The sequence below is a fragment of the Schistocerca serialis genome, chromosome 5 (genome assembly GCF_023864345.2).
Source record: "Schistocerca serialis cubense isolate TAMUIC-IGC-003099 chromosome 5, iqSchSeri2.2, whole genome shotgun sequence".
Taxonomy (NCBI): Eukaryota; Metazoa; Arthropoda; class Insecta; order Orthoptera; family Acrididae; genus Schistocerca; species Schistocerca serialis.
Window position 1 is genome coordinate 97,677,990 of NC_064642.1, and position 20,101 is coordinate 97,698,090.

The following is a 20,101-nucleotide window of genomic DNA, read 5'->3' on the forward strand; positions in this document are numbered from 1 at the left end:
TGGATGGGACTATGGAAGAAATGTAGGTTTTCTGATAGGTAACCATTTTTGGAAGCCCTTCCCCAGTTACCTCGGCACCTGGCATCAAAGCAGAGAAAGCCAAATCGTAGTTGTGCCACGAGGGTCCCACCCGCTTTTTTCACCACTCGCAAATATTAGAGCACTTTACGTTTCTTAACACGATCCAGGAAGACGCGAATACGAGGCCCGAGCACGAGGCGCTAGCCTGCAGGAACTTTACATGAGACATGAGGCAAGCTCCGCTGCTGCTCCGCCATCGCTAACTCCAAAAAACGGCGTTAATGCTGCTGCTGGCATGAAACTCCGCCGATGATACTAACGGCGGCGTAATACAGCGCGAAGAAGCGTCTGTCAGTTTCTCTGTAGTTCTAGTCATGATAGACTTCACAATATCTCTTCAACTATGTCGTTGTTCCCATCGAGCACTCACGCGAGCTACCGTCGAGTGCCCAGTCCCAACGCCGACTTCCCAAAAATCAGATGGCGGCCTTACTTATGACCTCAGTTCAGGGACGAGTAACTATTGTTTCAGCTAGATCTGTTTCTTACAATACCTATGGTGCTGTACGGTGTTAATTCCTGCATCTTACCTCGGGCCGAGCTCTGCAACTCAAGAAAGAATGCTTTTTAGATCTAAAAAAGCTTCACACTATTTTGTATTTTGCGTCTACGCCAAGCCCGGAGAAAAGGACGGTTCCATTCTTGCGGGGAAGGAGTGGTCTTAACAGGTGTTCTAGGAACTTTAGGAACTGGTGACTGTATTCCTCTGCCCTCACATCTAGAAACTTCTCGACGGCCATATATCCCTTGTGGCGAGAGTATGCTGTAAAGGCAGCTATGTTGGCTCCCAATGTGTTCACACCAACTTTCTCCTCTGGGTCATAATTCTAGCCCATATTAATTCAGGAAATTAGCTGGACGCAACTGAAATAAAGGTTTCTTAGCACACAGTCTTTTTTAAACTTGACAAATTAGAGCTTACACTGAGACGACAAAAGTCATGGGACAGCGATATGAAAATATACGGATGGCGACAGTGTCGCGTACACGAGGTATATAATGACAGTGCATTGACCGTACCGTCATTTGTACTGAGGTGACTCATGTGAAACGGTTTCTGACCTGATAATGGCCGCACGACAGAAAGTAACACACTCTGAACGCGGAATGGTAACTAGAGCTAGACACATGGGACATTCCATTTTGGAAATCGTTAGGGGATTCTATATTACGAGAGCTACAGTGTCAAGAATGAGCCGAGAATATCAGATTTCAGGCATTACCTCTCACCACGGACAATTCTGTGGCCGACGGCCATTTCTTAACGACCGAAAGCAGCGGTGTTTGCGTAGAATCGTCAGTGCTAACAGACAAGCAACGCTGCGTGAAATAACCGCAGAAATCAATGTGGGACGTACGAAGTGCTTCCATATTTGGTGTTAATGGACTGTGGCAGCAGATGACCGACGGGATTGCCTTTGCTAAGAGTATGACATAGCCTGCAGCGAGCCTTCTGAGCTCGTGACCAAATCGGTTGGACCCTAGACAACTGGTAAACCGTTGTCTGGTCAGGTGAGTCCCGATTTCAGTTGGTAGGAGCTGATGATAGGGTTAGAGTGTGGCGCAGAACCCACAAAGCCATGAACCCAAGTTGTCAATAAGGCACTGAGCAAACTGGTGGAGGCTCCATAAAGATGTAGGCTGTGTTTTCATGGAATGGACTGGGTCCTCTGGTCCAACTGAACCAATCATTGACTTGGAGACCATTTGCAGCCATTCATGGACTTCATGTTCCTAAACAACGGTGGAACTGTTGTGGATGACAGTGCTCCCTGTCACCGGGCAACAATTGTTTGATTGGTTTGTAGAATGTTCTGGACAGTTCGAGCGAATGATTTGGCCACTCAGATCGCCCGATGTGAATCCCAACGAACATTTATGGCACATAATCGAGAGATCAGTTGTTCCGCTAAACCTGCACCGGCAGTACTTTCGCAATTATGGACTGCTATAGAGTCTTTTTTTTCCTTTATTGAATTTCGATTCCCCCCTAAGGGGGCGGGCTGGCAGCAGCTTAGTGCGCTGCTCTGGAGCTTACAGACTTTTTAAAACGTAATAAGAAGATAAGAAACAATAAAAGCAGGCGATAAAACAGTGACTTAAATTGTAAAACGGCGGAAAAGTGTGGAAAGTTAAAACATAAAACAAAGGGTTGGCAATGCCAATGAAATACACAGGAAGCAGACAGGTAACATAGTAGACAGACAATTAAAAAAACATGGCGACAGTCTGGTTTCTGTTCGCAAGAGATATAAAAATCACACCCAGCGACAGTATGATGTCCGTTCGCAACACTTCGGAAAAGACACACAACACTGAACACTCACTGTAAACACTGCACTAAAATGTCAGCACAAAGATGACACACCATAGCCAAAGGCATTTGAGGGGGGGGGGGGGGGGGGGGAAACTGGACAGATTAGGGGGAAAACAAGGAGGGAGGAGAGGAAAAACGAAAGGGGGGGGGGGGAACCGAAGGAGGTAGAGGACGCATAAGGGGGGTGGGGGGGGCAGGGTAGATGCGAGAGGGAATGGGAAATGCAAAAGGACTTGGGGGAGAGAAGGGGGCAGAGAGCGGGTAGGTGGGGAAAAAAGAGAATGAAAGGGGGGGAAGAGGGAGCCCAGGAAAAGGACGGAGGAAATGAGGGGGGGGGGGTGAGGATCAGAGTTGATACGAGGGATAAATGGAGGGAGAGAGGGCATAATATGGGGGGGGGGAGTTGATGGAAGCCACCTTGGGAAAGGAGATGAAGGGTGTAGAGATGGAGGGTAGGGGGGACACAACAGTGAAGGCGTGGCAGGGGGCAGGGATGGGAGAGGAGAGGGGCAACCAAGGGGTGAGGAGGATCAAAGCGGCGGGAGGTGTAGAGTATGCAGATATGTTCCAGGAATAGGAGCAGATGGAGGAAAGGAATGAGGTCATAAAGGATCCCCGTGGGGGACGGGAGGTGTATACGGAAGGCGAGGCGGAGTGCATGACACTCAAGGATCTGGAGGGACTTATAGAATTTGGGAAGGGCAGATATCCAGGTGGGTGGCATAACAAAGGATGGAACGGATTAAGGATTTGTAGGTGTGGAGGATGGTAGAGGGGTGCAACCCCCATGTCTGGCCAGAGAGGAGTTTGAGGAGTTGGAGGTGGTTGTGGGCTTTGGATTGGATGGAGCAGGGATGAGGGATCCAGGTGAGTTGACGGTCAATGGTGAGGCCAAGGTAGGTGAGGGTGGGGGTGAGGTGGACAGGACGGGCACAGACGGTAAGGGAGAAATTCAGGAGCCAGAATGAGCGAGTGGTACAACCTATGATGATCGCCTGGGTCTTGGAAGGATTGATTTTCAGGGGCCACTGGTTACACCATGCAGCAAAAAGGTCAAGGTGATTCTGGATAAGGCGTTGGGACTTTTGGAGGGTAGGATCGAGGGTGAGGAATGTGGTGTCATCGGCATATTGCAAGAGGTGTAGTGGGGGGGGGGGGTTGGGGCATATTTGCAGTGTACAGGAGGTAGAGGAGAGGGGAGAGGACAGAGCCCTGGGGCACACCTGCAGAGAAGGTGTGGGAATTGGCATTATGGATGGTAACATAGGAGGGGCGGTGGAAGAGGAAGGAGGCCATCAGATGGATGTAGTTGACAGGAAGGGCGTAGGTTTGGAGTTTAAACAGGAGACCAGGATGCCAGACACGGTCGTAGGCTTTTTCGAGGTCGAGGGAGACAAAAATGGTGGAGCGACGGGAGTTAAGCTGGAGGGAGAGGAGATGAGTGAGGCGGAGGAGTTGGTCATCGGCTGAGAAGGAAGGTCGAAAGCCACATTGGGTGTTGGGGAGGAGGTGGTTTTGGTGGAGGTGGTGATGGATGCGCTGGGTAAGGATGGATTCCAAGAGCTTGCTGGACACCGATGTGAGACAGATAGTACGATAGGAAGAGGTGCTATAGAGACTCTGCAGGGGACTTTCAACGAGTGTTGGTTCCATGCCACGTCGAGTTGCTGCATTGCGCCGGGCAGAAGGATGACCGACACAGTATAAGGAGGTATCCCATGACTTCTGTCAGCTCGGTATACATTAGCTGATGAAATCAGTTATTCAACAAACCATGGACTCCAACGTAGTCCCACGCTAAATATATAACCCATAGATTTGGTTTATAGTTCTCATTAAGGATGTCAATTTTCTCTGTCACTTCTTCTTTCTCGTCTACCAAAGATTTTTTTTAAATCAACTGTGTTTCGAGTGACTTTTTGGAGGTCTCTTTTCCTCATTGCCTAATTTTTACACGTTGCATTCTCTTTTATTGTTTGTGTAATTATTACAGGCAACTTCCTCTATAATGTGATTTGCATGTCCTAGTCTTTATCTACCCACACCACATTTCCTCTCTGTCGCTCCTTCCAGCACAAATTGAACTATTCCTGGATCCCCTACTAGCTGTACCGATAACCAAACAGGCGCAACCCGTGATTATGTTCTGGGGAACTTCTAAAATTTATAATTAAAATGTTATATAAAGGCTTTTTGTGACATGTTATTTTTCGGAAGAGGATTGTGACCCCCACATCGCCTCCCCCTCCCCTTTACAAATACCTGCTTCTACCTTCATCTATTCTCTTTAGCCCTTCTTTATTTCGTACTTTATTTATCAACTTAAAATTTTCTTTGATAGCACCACATTTGAAGTGCTTTTACTAGTCGAATCCGAGAATCTATAAATACTTACTCCAAGTACCACCACACGTTTTCACAAAACATTATACCTCCCATCGCCAAGTATCTCATACAAACTTCTTTCAGAACTGATTAGTTTATCTCCTTTGCTATTTTTCTTATTGCAAAATCCATAACACTTTATTAACTACTGATCTCTAATACAGTCTACTTACTTCCTCAGTGAAGAATATTGAAGATGAAAGATATAGGCCAGACTGACTACAAGAGAAGAAAACTAAAGTATTATTATCCAAACCGCAGGCATCTGGTGATCGTTAACCACGTGGAAAATAGCGGGTAGGTCGGGGAAGAATGCCAGTGTGCACTCGGTGTGCTTGCCGGGGGGTCTCGTCCGTAATGTGGAGGAGGCCCTTCCGGCAGCTATTGAACGCACTGGGTGTGACCGGCTGCAGATAGTAGCACATGTCGGAACGAATGACGCCTGCCGCTTGGGTTCTGAGGCCATCCTTGGTTCCTTCCGGCGGCTGGCTGATTTGGTGAAGACAACCAGCATCGCACGCGGAGTGCAAGCTGAGCTTAATATCTGCAGCATAGTGCCCAGAGTCGATCGCGGTCCTCTGGTTTGGAGCCGTGTGGAGGGTCTAAACCAGAGGCTCAGACGACTCTGCGACTATAATGGTTGCAAATTCATCGACCTCCGTTATTGGGTGGAGAACTGTAGGGCCCCCCTAGACAGGTCAGGCGTGCACTACACACCGGAAGCAGCTACTAGGGTAGCAGAGTACGTGTGGCGTGCACACGGGGGTTTTTTAGGTTAGAGGGACCCCCCCTTGGGCGAAACGATAAAATACCTGACGGCTTACCAGAGAGGACATTATCATCGTTGATAAAGAATGTCCGTCCTCAGAGACCAAAAACAGGAAAAGTTAACGTAATATTGGTAAACTGCAGGAGTATCCAGGGCAAGGTTCCTGAATTAGTATCTCTTATTGAAGGAAATAGTGCGCATATAGTATTAGGAACGGAAAGTGGGTTAAAACCGGAAGTGAACAGTGACGAAATCCTAGACACAGAATGGAATATATACCGCAAGGATAGGATAAACGCCAATGGTGGAGGAGTATTTATAGCAGTAAAGAATTCAATAATATCCAGTGAAGTTATTAGCGAATGCGAATGTGAAATAATCTGGGTTAAGTTAAGTATCAAAGGTGGGTCAGATATGATAGTCGGATGCTTCTATAGACCACCTGCATCAGCAACCGTAGTAGTTGAGCGCCTCAGAGAGAACCTGCAGAACGTCGTGAAGAAGTTTCGTGATCATACTATTGTAATAGGGGGAGACTTCAATCTACCAGGTATAGAATGGGATAGTCACACAATCAGAACTGGAGCCAGGGACAGAGACTCTTGTGACATTATCCTGACTGCCTTGTCCGAGAATTACTTCGAGCAAATAGTTAGAGAACCAACTCGTGAAGCTAACGTTTTAGACCTCATAGCAACAAATAGACCGGAACTTTTCGACTCCGTGAATGTAGAAGAGGGTATCAGTGATCATAAGTCAGTGGTTGCATCAATGACTACAAGTGTAATAAGAAATGCCAAGAAAGGAAGGAAAATATATTTGCTTAACAAGAGTGATAGGGCACAAATCGCAGAATATCTGAGTGACCACCATCAAACGTTCATTTCTGAGGAAGAGGATGTGGAACAAAAATGGAAAAAATTCAGAAACATCGTCCAGTACGCCTTAGATAAGTTCGTACCGACTAAGGTCCAAAGCGAGGGGAAAGATCCACCGTGGTATAACAATCATGTACGAAAGGTACTACGGAAACAAAGAAAGCTTCATCATAGGTTTAAGAGTAGTCGAATCATAGCTGATAAGGAAAAGCTGAACGAAGCGAAAAAGAGCGTAAAGAGAGCAATGAGAGAAGCATTCAACGAATTCGAACATAAAACATCGGCAAACAATCTAAACAAGAACCCTAAAAAGTTTTGGTCATATGTAAAATCGGTAAGCGGATCTAAATCCCCTATTCAGTCACTCATTGACCACGATGGAACCGAAACAGAGGACGACCGAAGAAAGGCAGAAATACTGAATTCAGTGTTCCGAAACTGTTTCACTGCGGAAAATCGTAACACGGTCCCTGACTTCAGCCGTCGCACGGACGCCAAAATGGAAAATATTGAAATAAACGATATCGGAATTGAAAAACAACTGCTATCACTTAGTAGCGGAAAAGCATCCGGACCAGACGAGATACCCTTAAGATTCTACAGTGATTATGCTAAAGAACTTGCCCCCTTTCTATCAGCAATTTATCGTAGATCGCTGGAAGAACGTAAAGTACCTAGCGACTGGAAGAAAGCGCAGGTCGTTCCCATTTTCAAGAAGGGTCATAAATCAGATGCGAATAATTATAGGCCTATTTCGCTTACGTCGATCTGTTGTAGAATAATGGAACATGTTTTGTGTTCTCGTATTATGACGTTCTTAGATAATACAAATCTCCTTCATCATAACCAACATGGATTCCGCAAACAGAGATCATGTGAAACTCAGCTCGCCCTATTTGCCCAAGAAATTCACAGTGCCGTAGACACTGGCGAGCAGATTGATGCCGTATTCCTGGACTTCAGGAAGGCATTTGATACGGTTCCGCACTTACGTTTAGTGAAAAAAATACGAGCTTACGGAATATCGGACCAGGTTTGTGATTGGATTCAGGATTTCCTAGAAGAAAGAACACAACATGTCATTCTTAACGGTTCAAAATCTGCAGATGTAGAGGTAATTTCGGGAGTACCGCAGGGAAGCGTGATAGGACCTTTATTGTTTACAATATACATAAATGACTTAGTTGACAACATCGGTAGCTCCGTGAGGCTATTTGCAGATGACACGGTTGTCTACAAGAAAGTAGCAACATCAGAAGACTCGTACGTACTCCAGGAGGACCTGCAGAGGATTAATGCATGGTGCGACAGCTGGCAGCTTTCCCTAAACGTAGATAAATGTAATATAATGCGCATACATAGGGGCAGAAATCCATTCCAGTACGATTATGCCATAGGTGGTAAATCATTGGAAGCGGTAACGACCGTAAAATACTTAGGAGTTACTATCCGGAGCGATCTGAAGTGGAATGATCACATAAAACAAATAGTGGGAAAAGCAGGCGCCAGGTTGAGATTCATAGGAAGAATTCTAAGAAAATGTGACTCATCGACGAAAGAAGTAGCTTACAAAACGCTTGTTCGTCCGATTCTTGAGTATTGCTCATCAGTATGGGACGCTTACCAGGTTGGATTAATAGAAGAGATAGACATGATCCAGCGAAAAGCAGCGCGATTCGTCATGGGGACATTTAGTCAGCGCGAGAGCGTTACGGAGATGCTGAACAAGCTCCAGTGGCGGACACTTCAAGAAAGGCGTTACGCAATACGGAGAGGTTTATTATCGAAATTACGAGAGAGCACATTCCGGGAAGAGATGGGCAACATATTACTACCGCCCACATATATCTCGCGTAATGATCACAACGAAAAGATCCGAGAAATTAGAGCAAATACGGAGACTTACAAGCAGTCGTTCTTTCCACGCACAATTCGTGAATGGAACAGGGAAGGGGGGATCAGATAGTGGTACAATAAGTACCCTCCGCCACACACCGTAAGGTGGCTCGCGGAGTATAGATGTAGATGTAGATGTGATATTGCGAAGATTGCACGTACCCTGAGGCCTTGCTGTCTTCTGAAAGTGAAGAATATCAAAAATAAAAGACACAGTTCAGGCTGGTATAAGAAGAAGATTGACAACACTAAAAGTAAATGAATAACTGGGGAATCTGACGATCGTCAGCAACCTGACATTGCAAAGAGTGCATTTTCCGTGAAGATTTACACGATCTATCTCCATTGCCATCTCGTATTCATTCATTATGCTCCTAAATGTACTTTTTCTTCTTGCAGTAACCTATTGGCATTGATTTCTGTTCTTCCATTGTCAACCCTGTTCGCCAATAAAGGAGACCATCACTTTACTCCCATCTACTTCCATTGTTACTGAACCTGTAGCATAATCTAGATTTCCTTTATACGAGGATTGGAACTTTAATAGTGGCAACTATTCATTTACAGCTCATAAAAAATAGATACGTGTTTCAAAGTTTTACTGACGTTCTAAGGGGTCACCACCATTGTGTATAAACTGTGGCCAGCGATGAGGATACTCTTAGCAGTGCCAGTTGTGTTGACAGTTCAAGCGGCGCGGTCTATTGCCCGACAAATTTGTAGCAGTTCTGAAGCGAATGCCGTGAAGTGTTTCCTTCAGTTTAGAAATCTAGTTGAACTCACGAGGGCTTACAGGGGAGTACAGTAGGTGGTATATTACTTAGCAGCCCCATCAGTCAAACAAATCAGTAACAGCTTGCACCGTACGTGCTTGAGCATTGTCCTGCAAAATGATGGCCAGGTCCGCAGAAAGTGTCATTACTTCTGTAATATCTTGCTGAAAAATGCCCAAGTGAATTCCCCAGTGCTTGGTGGAGCCGCCGCCAGCTTGTTTCCGTCCTGCAGTACAGGTGTCAAGGAGCTGTTTCCCTCGAAGACGACGGATTCGCGCCCTCCCATCGGCATGATGAAGAAGTTATCAGGATTCATCAGATCATGCAACGCTCTGTCACTGCGCCAACGTCCAGCGCCGATGGTTGCGTGCCCATTTCAGTCGTAGTTGCCGATGTCGTGGTGTTAACATTGGCACATGCTTGGGTCGTCCGCAGCGGAGGCCCAACGATAGGAGTGTTCGGTGAACCGTGTGTTCAGACACACTTGTACTCTGCCCAGCATTAAAGTCTGATGTTGGTTTCGCCACAGTTCGTCGCCTGTCCTATTTTGTCAGTCTTCCCAGCCTACGACGTATGACATATGTAATGAGGGGTGACCGTCCAACCCCAGGATGTCGGGACGTGTTGTTGGACGGTCACCCCTCATTATACATTCATACGTTGTAGGCCGGGAAGATGTGGTTACAGCCTGGTTTCGCCACTTGAATACACTCAGCACAGTACTCCTCGAACACCCGACAAGTCGTGCAACTTACGAAATGCTCGTGCCGAGCCTCCGGACCACCACAATCCGCCCTCGGTCAAACCAACACCGACTCAAAGGAAGGCCTCGGCGCTTGTTCGTGACGTCACGTCAGCTAGGCACGGCGAACGCCAGGTCTGTTGCAGGTATACTCATAATGGTGGTGTCTCCCTCTCTGACACAGGAAAATGTGAAACTATTGGCGGTAGTTGACCAACACACATTGTTCTGAGAGATTTCTGCAATCAGTTAATTGTGCAATTCATTACACTTCTTAACAAATAGTGTACTCGTGAACTTAAATTTCCACCTGTTTTAAGGATTGACATACAAAAACAACTTCATGGTCTAGCAGCAACAGAATTCGTGCTTCTTTACCTTACTTGTAAATCTGAGGAAGTTACGTTTGTACTGGGTTGCTTTTACAAGAAACTGTGAACATATTGGTGCTCTTCTTTAGGTATCTTGGTTGACTATGGGGTGAGGAGCACTGAATGTTAATGAAATATCTTGCGATTGCTCACGTTAGGCGAGGGGGTGGGGGACAGAAGAAGAGGCAAAAGAGAGATACTTGTTTTATCAAATAATTTTTTTTTATCTTATAAAGTTTTTCCTTCCAGTTGCAAGAGCGGAATATTTATCTTTTCTAATGTGCATGTTTAAAAAAGTTTAAGCTCAGCAGTATTTTCGATGTATGAAGCTATTTTGTTTCCTGTTTAGAATTCCTTTCGTTGAAAACGACTATAATCTATTGACTGGCAACAGTTGGACATTTACACGCGTAAATTAGTTCACATTTCCAGTGACGATGTCAAACGAAAATAAAAAAAATAAATAAAAGAAACGAGTTAATTGTAAGGGGGTTGGGGTAAGGTTCGATAACGAAATGGATCAAGTAAATATAGTTACTTGAATGTAAAATTTCCGAAGCTTGGAATGGGGCAAAGCATCTTCTCATATTGATCTACGTTTGTTTCGGCAGGATTCAGTAATACAGAACTATGATCTTCATTTGTAGCTTTATGATAGTAAGAAAATCTTTCATCTAAATAAAACTTCGGAATCCAAAAAAATACCAAACATTTTGTCCAAAAATAAGTGATTTATAGTGATCAGGTCGCCCAGGCGTTTCTGCCTGCAACAGACCTGGCGTTCGCCGTGCCTAGCTGACGTGACGTCACCAACAAGCGCCGAGCCCTTCCTTTGAGTCGGTGTTGGTGAAACTCGCATACATCGTGTGCCTTCCCCATTCTACACACTTGCACCGTGCGTGTGTCTCACTAGCAGTCATTCCTCGCCAGGTGATACTGCTACCGCATGGAAGGATCTGTATCGATAATAAGTCGGTAGTCATAATGTTATGGCTGATCGGTGTAACTCTGGAATGCATGGTGAAACTTCAACATATCTTGGCACACATATGGATTGCTATTTACGAAAAAGTAAGATAAGGGTAAGGCACTCTTAGAGACCTTACTTGTTGGAGATGAGGGTCGACAAATAAGCACTGGCGCAATGTCAAACGAACTTGGCACGTGTATGACTTAGTGTTGGCTAAGAGACTTTTAGCATCTTTAGGGACAGGCTAGGCAGTGAAGGGGTGACATAAAAATAACTTGAACCTTAGATCGATTTTATTCCTCATCTCACCTAGTATATGGGGCAGATTATTAACCAATGACGCGTAATAAGTAGTAATCAATAAAAATAACCGTACATCATATCATCAACGGATCAAAGATCTTTGTATATATTTCTAAAGAAATGATAGGGCATATTGATATTGTTACATGTTGATAAGCACAAAAGACACAGAATTACTCACCTTCCTGGAGTAGACAACACACTGCTAACGTGTAACAACGCCTGTAGTGTTAATGACGGCCTCAATTCGACGAGGGACAGAGTTCACATGTTTCTTCACGTATGGCAAAACCAGCTGAAGACACTCTTTGGTGACTGCATAGCGTAGAGCTACCAAATTGCGGGGTATTGGTTGGAACATATAGATCGCTGTTCCCGGTAGTTCCAGACATTTTCTATGGGATTAAGGTCAGGTGATTTAGTGGGGCAGTGAAGGTGCGATAGGGTGCCTTAAGTGTTCGTCTTAACAATAACGCACAGAGATTGGCAAAAACATGGAAACAAAACACCGGGAGAAAGGCATGGCTGAACATATAGACGCTAGCCAAGCCTTCACGTTGCGATGATGTATTTGACCACGAACGGCACTTATGTAATGCCCTCAATACGTTGTAAGTATCAGTCATGGTCAGACGAGTGTTCTGTATAGTTGTGGAAACATAATGCCGGAGCTGAGTCAATTCGAACGTGGACGAATTACTGTTGCTCGTATGTTGGGTGCTTCCGTAACCAAGGTAGGCGAATTTTTGGTGTTACCAGAGGCACTGTGTCGAAAATTTTACAGCATACAGGGAAACCGGGAAAAGATCATCCGTTAAATCTAAACGCTGACGGAAGTGTGCGTTGAGTAATGATGACAGGCAGTCACTGAAGAAGTGACGAAAAATAAGAAGACTACGGCTGCAAAAGTCACTGCAGAACAGAACGTCGCGACGGCGAGCTCTGTATCGCGTAGTCCCCACCGCGCTTTTGACTTTATATGCAGTTTATATGGCATAATATTTTAATTAACTGTATATTGCTTATTGTTGCGAGCACAACAGATAAAATGCTATTCTCACGATTAGTTTCTGCAGTTGAAAATATTTTAACTTTGTGCACCTTGATCTATTACGTGGGGATTCGCACAACACTAAAAGATTTCCTGCTGTGCACGTATGATCTTTAATTTGCAAACTATTTTTATATAACCCTGACCTGGCTTGTTAGAAATGAAACACGTTATCAGTACTGTAACTAATTACGAAATTAAGCATGTCCTTCTCTACTTTCATCTCTGAAATGCACTGAAAATTACTCTTATTGGTTAAAATGGTTCTGAGCACTATGCGACTAAACCTAACTAACCTAAGGACATCACACACATCCATGCCCGAGGCAGGATTCGAACCTGCGACCGTAGCGGTCACGCGGTTCCAGACTGAAGCGCCTAGAACCGCACGGCCACACAGGCCGGCAATTACTCTTATTACACGTACAGAAGTTACAGTATGCTATGTTCGCTAAACGTAAAAGCTGCAGTGAATATTTTAATATACGAACTATTGATTGCCACTACTAACACGAGAGCATGAAACTAAAAATTAAATTTGGTTTTTGTATTATTAGCCAGAACAGGTTTCATCAAAGCCGTCTTTGATATCAAACAAGTAAAATTTTATTGCTCTGATTTACTTAAATTATTTACGTCACTGATATTGTAATAGCAGTTGCCCTTGTCCACCCGAAAATGACATAATAAAATCGACCATTCACTTCTCAGGTCTCTGGTAAGCTGAAAGAAATAATTTTAATGTACCGTTACCTGCCTGCTTAGTTGCGGGAAAACTGCTTTCATTCAATTTAATTTGAATTTGCCGCAACAGTGGCTCCCGCGATCGCTGCACAGCTCTACGTCATAAAAAATTCTAAATATGCTGAAAACGACAAAAAATGTGGAATGAAATATTGGGCAAGCTAGCAACAAATTATTAAAAGTATTTTTAACAATTTCTGTATTCAAAAATCAACATAAATTTAAAGTACACACCTTTTTCATTCGTCAGCCTCCAATGGCGTCTTTCTCAAACAAGGAACAAAAGAAAGCTAACCAAGCACTCAATTGAGCGATACAGGCTCTTACAACTTGAACGGCTGCAAGAAGACGGAGAGAGTAATCTTTTAACCTTCACTATTTATAGGCAATTTAATATGCATCCTTTTTATCTTTTTTAATTATCATTGTCTGCTTCGAATCTATACTCGCCGACCACAGACGTTATTTGCAAAATATAGATACATAATTATTGCACAAAAATAAAAATGAAAAAAGATTATTTCTTTTTTTACAGAGTCTACATAATCGACAACCGTTCATACAGAAATGAAACAATAATAATAATAATAATAATAATACAGATAAATGTTTCTTTTTTTCACATGTATTTCAACCATTTTGTGAATGTCTTGCCAGGAGACGTCACATCTGTCAGTACCAAAACAACACGAAGGTCATTCCATAAGCGAGGAATATCAGGGCAAACTGGAACTGCCGGCCGTTGTGGCCGTGCGGTTCTGGGCGCTACAGTCTGGAGCCGAGCGACCGCTACGGTCGCAGGTTCGAATCCTGCCTCGGGCATGGATGCCCTTAGGTTAGTTAGGTTTAATTAGTTCTAAGTTCTAGGCGACTGATGACCTAAGAAGTTAAGTCGCATCGTGCTCAGAGCCATTTGAACTGGAACTCCAAGACCACTCATCAGTGATGCAAATGCCAGTAACAGATCAAACGTGGTGGCGAAACCAGAAAATCTTAACGCTGGAGCAATGGAAAAAAGTGAACTGGCCGGATGAGTCTTGCTTCACACGGTTTCCAACTTCTGGTAGAGTTTACGACACAACAGTGAAACATGGAGGGGTTTTGGTGATAATTTAGGCAGAAACATCGTGGTATTCCATTACAGCCAAGGATTGTGTTACTATCTTGGCTGATCATGTCCATCCCACAGTGTAATGCTTTTTTTCCCCAATGCTGATGCCGTGTTCGAAGGCGACAGGACCCCTGCTCACGCATCTCGCATCGTCCAGGACTGGTTTGGTGAGCACGAGGAAGAATTTTCCCATCCCCTTGGCCACCTCAATCACCAGATCTCAATATTACTCAGCCTTTGTGGTCTAGTTTGAATAGAAGGGAACGTGATCACTATCAACATTGTTCATCGTTGCCTGAACTTGCCGATATTTTACAGGACCAAGATTTCCTTGAAAACCATACAGGACCTGTGTTTAGCCTTTCAGAGAGAACTGGAAGCTGTTTCGAATGCCGACTGGTTTCCTTCACCGTATTAAGCAAGGTACTGTGTCTAGTTTTCGTATACTTGTTCACCCTCTGTAAGTGTGCTGTTCTGTGCATGCAAGGAAGACGTGAGCGGGTCCAAGTCATGGGTTGTAAAATACCTGGACCTGTATTCTCTGACAACAACAGTTCCTCTAGGTTTTGAAAGCAATTGTTATTGACAAGGTGTGACGCTTTTCTCCGCGCACTGTCGTTAAGACTTTTTTTTGTGACCGCCATTCGTTCATACCATGTGTTACATGGCAGCGGGTGGTTCTTCATTCCTTGGAGACACTTTGGTCGGCCTGCATCAGCACATCAATAAGTCGGGGAACTTAATTCACTGTGTGGTGATGGGCACGTCGAAATGCGATGTATCGTTTCTACCACTGTGTCACGTCTCTAAATAGACTTAGAGTACAGAACAGATTTCAGGCTGACTGGCGCATAAAAACCACTTTCGAGGTGTGACTAATACAAGGCTTGGCAAAAAAAAAAAAAAAAAAAAAAAAAAAAAAAAAAAAAAAAAAAAAAAAAAGGCGAAGCGCCCCGTAGAGGAGGTGGAAACGAAATGAAACAAGTTATGTGAAGTTATTGCAGTGATTATAAAAACGAGTCAAGTATAGAAAGAACTTGGCAGCCCATTTATCAGTGTGATGTTGCAGCCTTTCTGGTGAGGAACCGTGCACCGACTGGGTTGGCAAGGGTAGCATGAAGCTGTTTTATCCCCTCCTGAAGCGAGCTGGACCACAAACATTGTAACTGCTCCTTGATAACCTGGATACTGCGATATGGATGGAGTTGACATCTTGGCTGGTCCCACATATATTCTTTTGGGAACAGATCTAGGATTTTGAGCATCGTATGTACACTTCATAGACAGATGTGGGATGCATGGATGAACTTTATCCTGTTGAAAAATGGCACCATGATACTGTTGCATGAGAGGTGCATATGAGGAAGCATGATATCCGTGACATACCGTTGTGCCGTCAAAGTTTTCCCAGTCATTACCAGTTGCAACCTGAAAACGTATCTCATAGCTCCCTACACCATCACATCATGAGTAACAGCATTATGCCTCGCCAAAACATTGGAAGAATTTAATCTCTTCGCAGGTCTCCACCATACTCGACTATGACAGTCATTGCTGAGCACAGTGTGATGCCATTCACCATGCTTCCTGGTCATGGCACCATTCCAGATGCAGTTGTCAATGTTTTGTTATTAACTACAATCTGGCTGTTACTAACCTTCAACCAATGGTGAGGTACGACACGGAATATTACAGGGAGCCATTACTTATTATCTAATGGCAGGCACAAATGTGAAGGGGTTATGAATGTACTTGGTACACAATACAACGATCTTCTTTTTGGGAAGGTCAGATATTTTCAACCAGACGAGTCTCATGTTCGCTTGCAGTCCCACATCAGGCCACTTTCACATCCAAATGCCTCACAAATCTGGATATTGTACGATTCTATGGAGACCCACAATGAGGTCGATTTCAGACTGTGGCAATGCTTTGTCACAAGAGTAAATGGCATCTCCGCATCTTTCACAGTGATCTCTCAACATCTGATGCTGTTTGTGTGTCTTCTATACCTTACCAGGCCTGGTAACAACACTAAATCTGAACAACTCTAATACTCTCTGATGGCCATTCTACCTGTGCTGCAGCTCTAATCATTTACTTACCCACTGATGGTGTGTACGTGCACAAAGCTACACTACACATTCTGCCATATCTTCTGGGTGCTTCACTTGTTTTTTACAGGCAGTGTATTTTGTGAGCCTATATAGCGGCCACCAACAAGCAAACGTGTCGTCATTTATCAGCTGCTCATGTAGTGTGCTCTGCTCGCAGGGTGTCGTCGCCGTGGGCCGTGCAGTCGCCGGTGGTGGGCACAGCGCCGCGGCCACTGCCCTGGTCGTCCTTTCGCTCTGCGCCGACAGTGGAGATCCCACGGCCCTTCCGCCTGGGCCCACCACCGCCTGGCCGCCCACGCACTAACGCCATCCCGGAGCCCGACTACGACAATGAGTCACTGTCGCGAGAGCCCCCACAGCTGTCACGGGAACCCCCACAGCTGGCGCGGGAACCCTCGCGTTTGGCACGGGAACCCCCATACCTGGGGCGCTCGCCGCCGCACGCCAAGGACGCACTGCGCCGCGAACCGCCGCCACTAGACGAGATGCCTCGCCGCTCTGCCCTCAAGAAGGCCACCTCCCCACAGTCCCGGTTTGCTGGCAAGACCGTTTTCTGAGTACACACAGAAGCCACTGACGTTCAGATTTAACGGCAATCACCTTACTATCGACACACATCCTTTTGCTGCATCTGGATTCTATTAGTTCAGTACATTAATTTTAGAGCTCTTCATTTCTCTGCAGCTTATGTTCTTGTGTGTCTGTTGTCGAATCAATAAACATCTTTACAAGTCTCTAAACCTAATGTACAACATTATTTATTTGTGAAGAGACGTGACACTGAGCAAATGGAAAAGAATGGCTGTTATGCCAACCATACGGAGTCTCCTAATAATTGAGGTCACATGAATTAGCTTTTTAGCCTTACTTACAACTACACTTACAGAGTTTATTCCATTAAAATTACATGCACACATTGAAAAATGTTTAAACTAGAGGACTTATATTACATTTATTTATTTATTTTGATTATTTTTTCCTTCTTTTTTGGCCAACTAAGGACCACATGATAATTTCAGTTCCTTCTTCCTCTTCTTCTTCTGCTGACTAGGATTGCCCTCTGTTTGCTATCCTCATTATGTTGGTGTACTGTGGATTTACTGGGACAACTGCTGTTATATCTCTGGGGTGATCGTCCATGCACGTATTTCCCTTGCAGTCATCTATAATTAAAAATTTTAACTAGTCCTGTCGGTCCATCCTTTCTACATGGTCCTTCCAGTTACTTTTCCTTGTCTTTATCCATTTATTTATATCTTGTATTCCAAAATCTGTCTTAGCAACTTCATATCCACCCCCATAATGTTTGTTTTATATTTTCCATTTTCGTTTTTTGCAGCATGTCATAACAGGATGCCCCTCAGTTGTCATAAAATTGTTTCTCCATACAGTATTTTGCAGGTATCCAGTTACCCTTTGTTGCTTAGCTTTTTTATATTACTATATCCATTGTTTTTAGATGAGATTTGCATGTTATATTGTGTAGTGCTTTTATTAAATTGGTGAAGTAACATTTGTAAATTATTCTCATCATTCGCTGTCATTATAGTATTATCATCAACACATGTAATGTTTATCCTTTTGTTTCCCATTTCATTTCTTGGTTTTCTTCTTATGGCATCAATAATGTGGTTCATTATTAAGCTGTGGGCTTTATGAGTCTCTTTGTTTAATTCCTATGTCTGTTATAATTTCATCTGTTAATCTTTCACATGTTTTAATTCTCATTTTATTACCTACATAACAATAAGCCTTATTTCCTCTATTGCTTTCTTCCAATACTATTTCATCTTTGCACCATGTCTCTGGCTTCACACCATTTTACATTTCTCTGTTGGAATTCCAAATTTAACTCTTTTGACAATATCTCTTTCTGCTGTTTCTTCTGATTTTATGTGGTGTATATCTAATTATTTTTCAACTTCTCAGATCCAACTTGTTGTTAATATATATTTCCAGAGTTACTTGGACATCAGTTTTGTCAGCCTATTGTCATCTAACCTGGTCAATTTCCCGGATATTTCAGTCTTCCTTTCTTTAATATTTCTGTCATGTTTTCTATATTTCGATATACTTCATCATTAGTTCTTAAATTTCAAGAGTCTTTGCTTTATAATGGACATGGAATTTTCCTCAAGATTACCCTCTCCACTACTTTTAGTTGTTCTTTTTATATGTTGGTAATAAGCATTCACTTCCATATGGGTGTTTTGGTTTAACTAGCATGTAATCCTTTTTTTGCATTTGCTGACATGAATTTTATAGTAAACATTTTTTGTTGTTTCATATTTTCTTTCCATTTTGTCTATAATTATTTTTATTTTATTTTAAGCTTTTATTATTATCAGAAATACCTGTCCCTGCTTGTAACTGCCTTTACTTTAGTTCATCCCAGAAATTACCTCACTTAGTGAACTAAAATATTTCACTTATTAACTGACAATTTACTTCAGGATCTTGTGTATGTTGCTGACATCATGCGCCGCTATGTGCTTAAAGATGTGATGTATTAGAGCACCAATTTATTTAGAAACAATGCCTCAGCTAAAGATTTCAGAACTCAAAACAGGTGTTTTAATCAAACTTAATGAAACTCTCATCTGTGGCCTTCTTAGTTTACTACAAAACATGCACACCAATCTATCCCTCTGGATAATGCAGGTCTGTGATGTGCCTGAACTTGCTTAGTGCATGATAGAATATTAATGCAAGATCATCAACACTGTTACCAATTTTCAAAACGATAATGTCTACTTCATTACAGTGCTCTCCTATGTATTTTACAATCACTCTATTGGTAAAGAATCTTTATAAATATGTGTACTTATTTACAAAGTTGTTGCTATACAAATATTTCTACATCTAGACATATTCGCTTAAATCATCATGAAGGCAAGGAAAATCCACTGTTGCAAATAGCTGTTACCATTATATAAAAACAAATTTGTTTCCACTGATCAAAATTTGCAAATCTAGAAAAAAAACATTGAATTATTAACTACATAACATTTCATTTTTGTCACAGTGTGAATTATATGCTTTAAGAAGTATCTCATGAACTATATGAAAAATAGTTGGCCAATAAATTTCACTCATCATCTTTTCAGTCTCTTTATGTTTTGTTACACAAACATATTTAGAAACCTACCTCCCATTATCTTAATTTTAAGATCTAAGATTTTTACAGACACAATGTTTACAAAATGAAATATATGAATCATGTAACACATTGTACAAGAGATTCATGTTAATCTTCACCATTAAATGAAATATACCCAAAACCACAGAAGACACCATCATCTTACACTACTGTCTACTCGTGGTACATTAATATGTATGGAGAGTAGTGACAGCATGAAATGAAAAATTAATGTGAAAGCTTATAGGCATTGCTATTAAATGACACAAACTGGTGCTGTAAAGCAGTCAGGAGAAAGCAATAAGTATACCATATGACACACAAAAATGTATGTTTTACCCACTGCTTGATAAAACACTAAGAGCAATGATTTGCAATAGTCCTGAATCAGAAGACTGATAAATTCTTTCATCTCAGGCATCACCAGAAGAAAGCTGGTGACACTACAAGATTA

At 43.1% G+C, this 20,101-nt stretch overlaps 1 protein-coding gene across 1 annotated transcript in view; it reads left to right on the top strand.

Moving 5' to 3' along the window:
• The window catches only part of LOC126481634 (uncharacterized), an 81,600-nt gene extending 64,462 nt beyond the window's left edge, over positions 1 to 17,138 (top strand). Inside the window, exon 5 of the mRNA XM_050105532.1 lies at positions 16,666 to 17,138. Coding sequence (XP_049961489.1) covers positions 16,666 to 17,065 — 400 coding nt within the window. The 3' untranslated portion in view covers positions 17,066 to 17,138. The remainder of the gene's footprint in view (positions 1 to 16,665) is intronic.
• Positions 17,139 to 20,101: the final 2,963 nt, after the last annotated feature.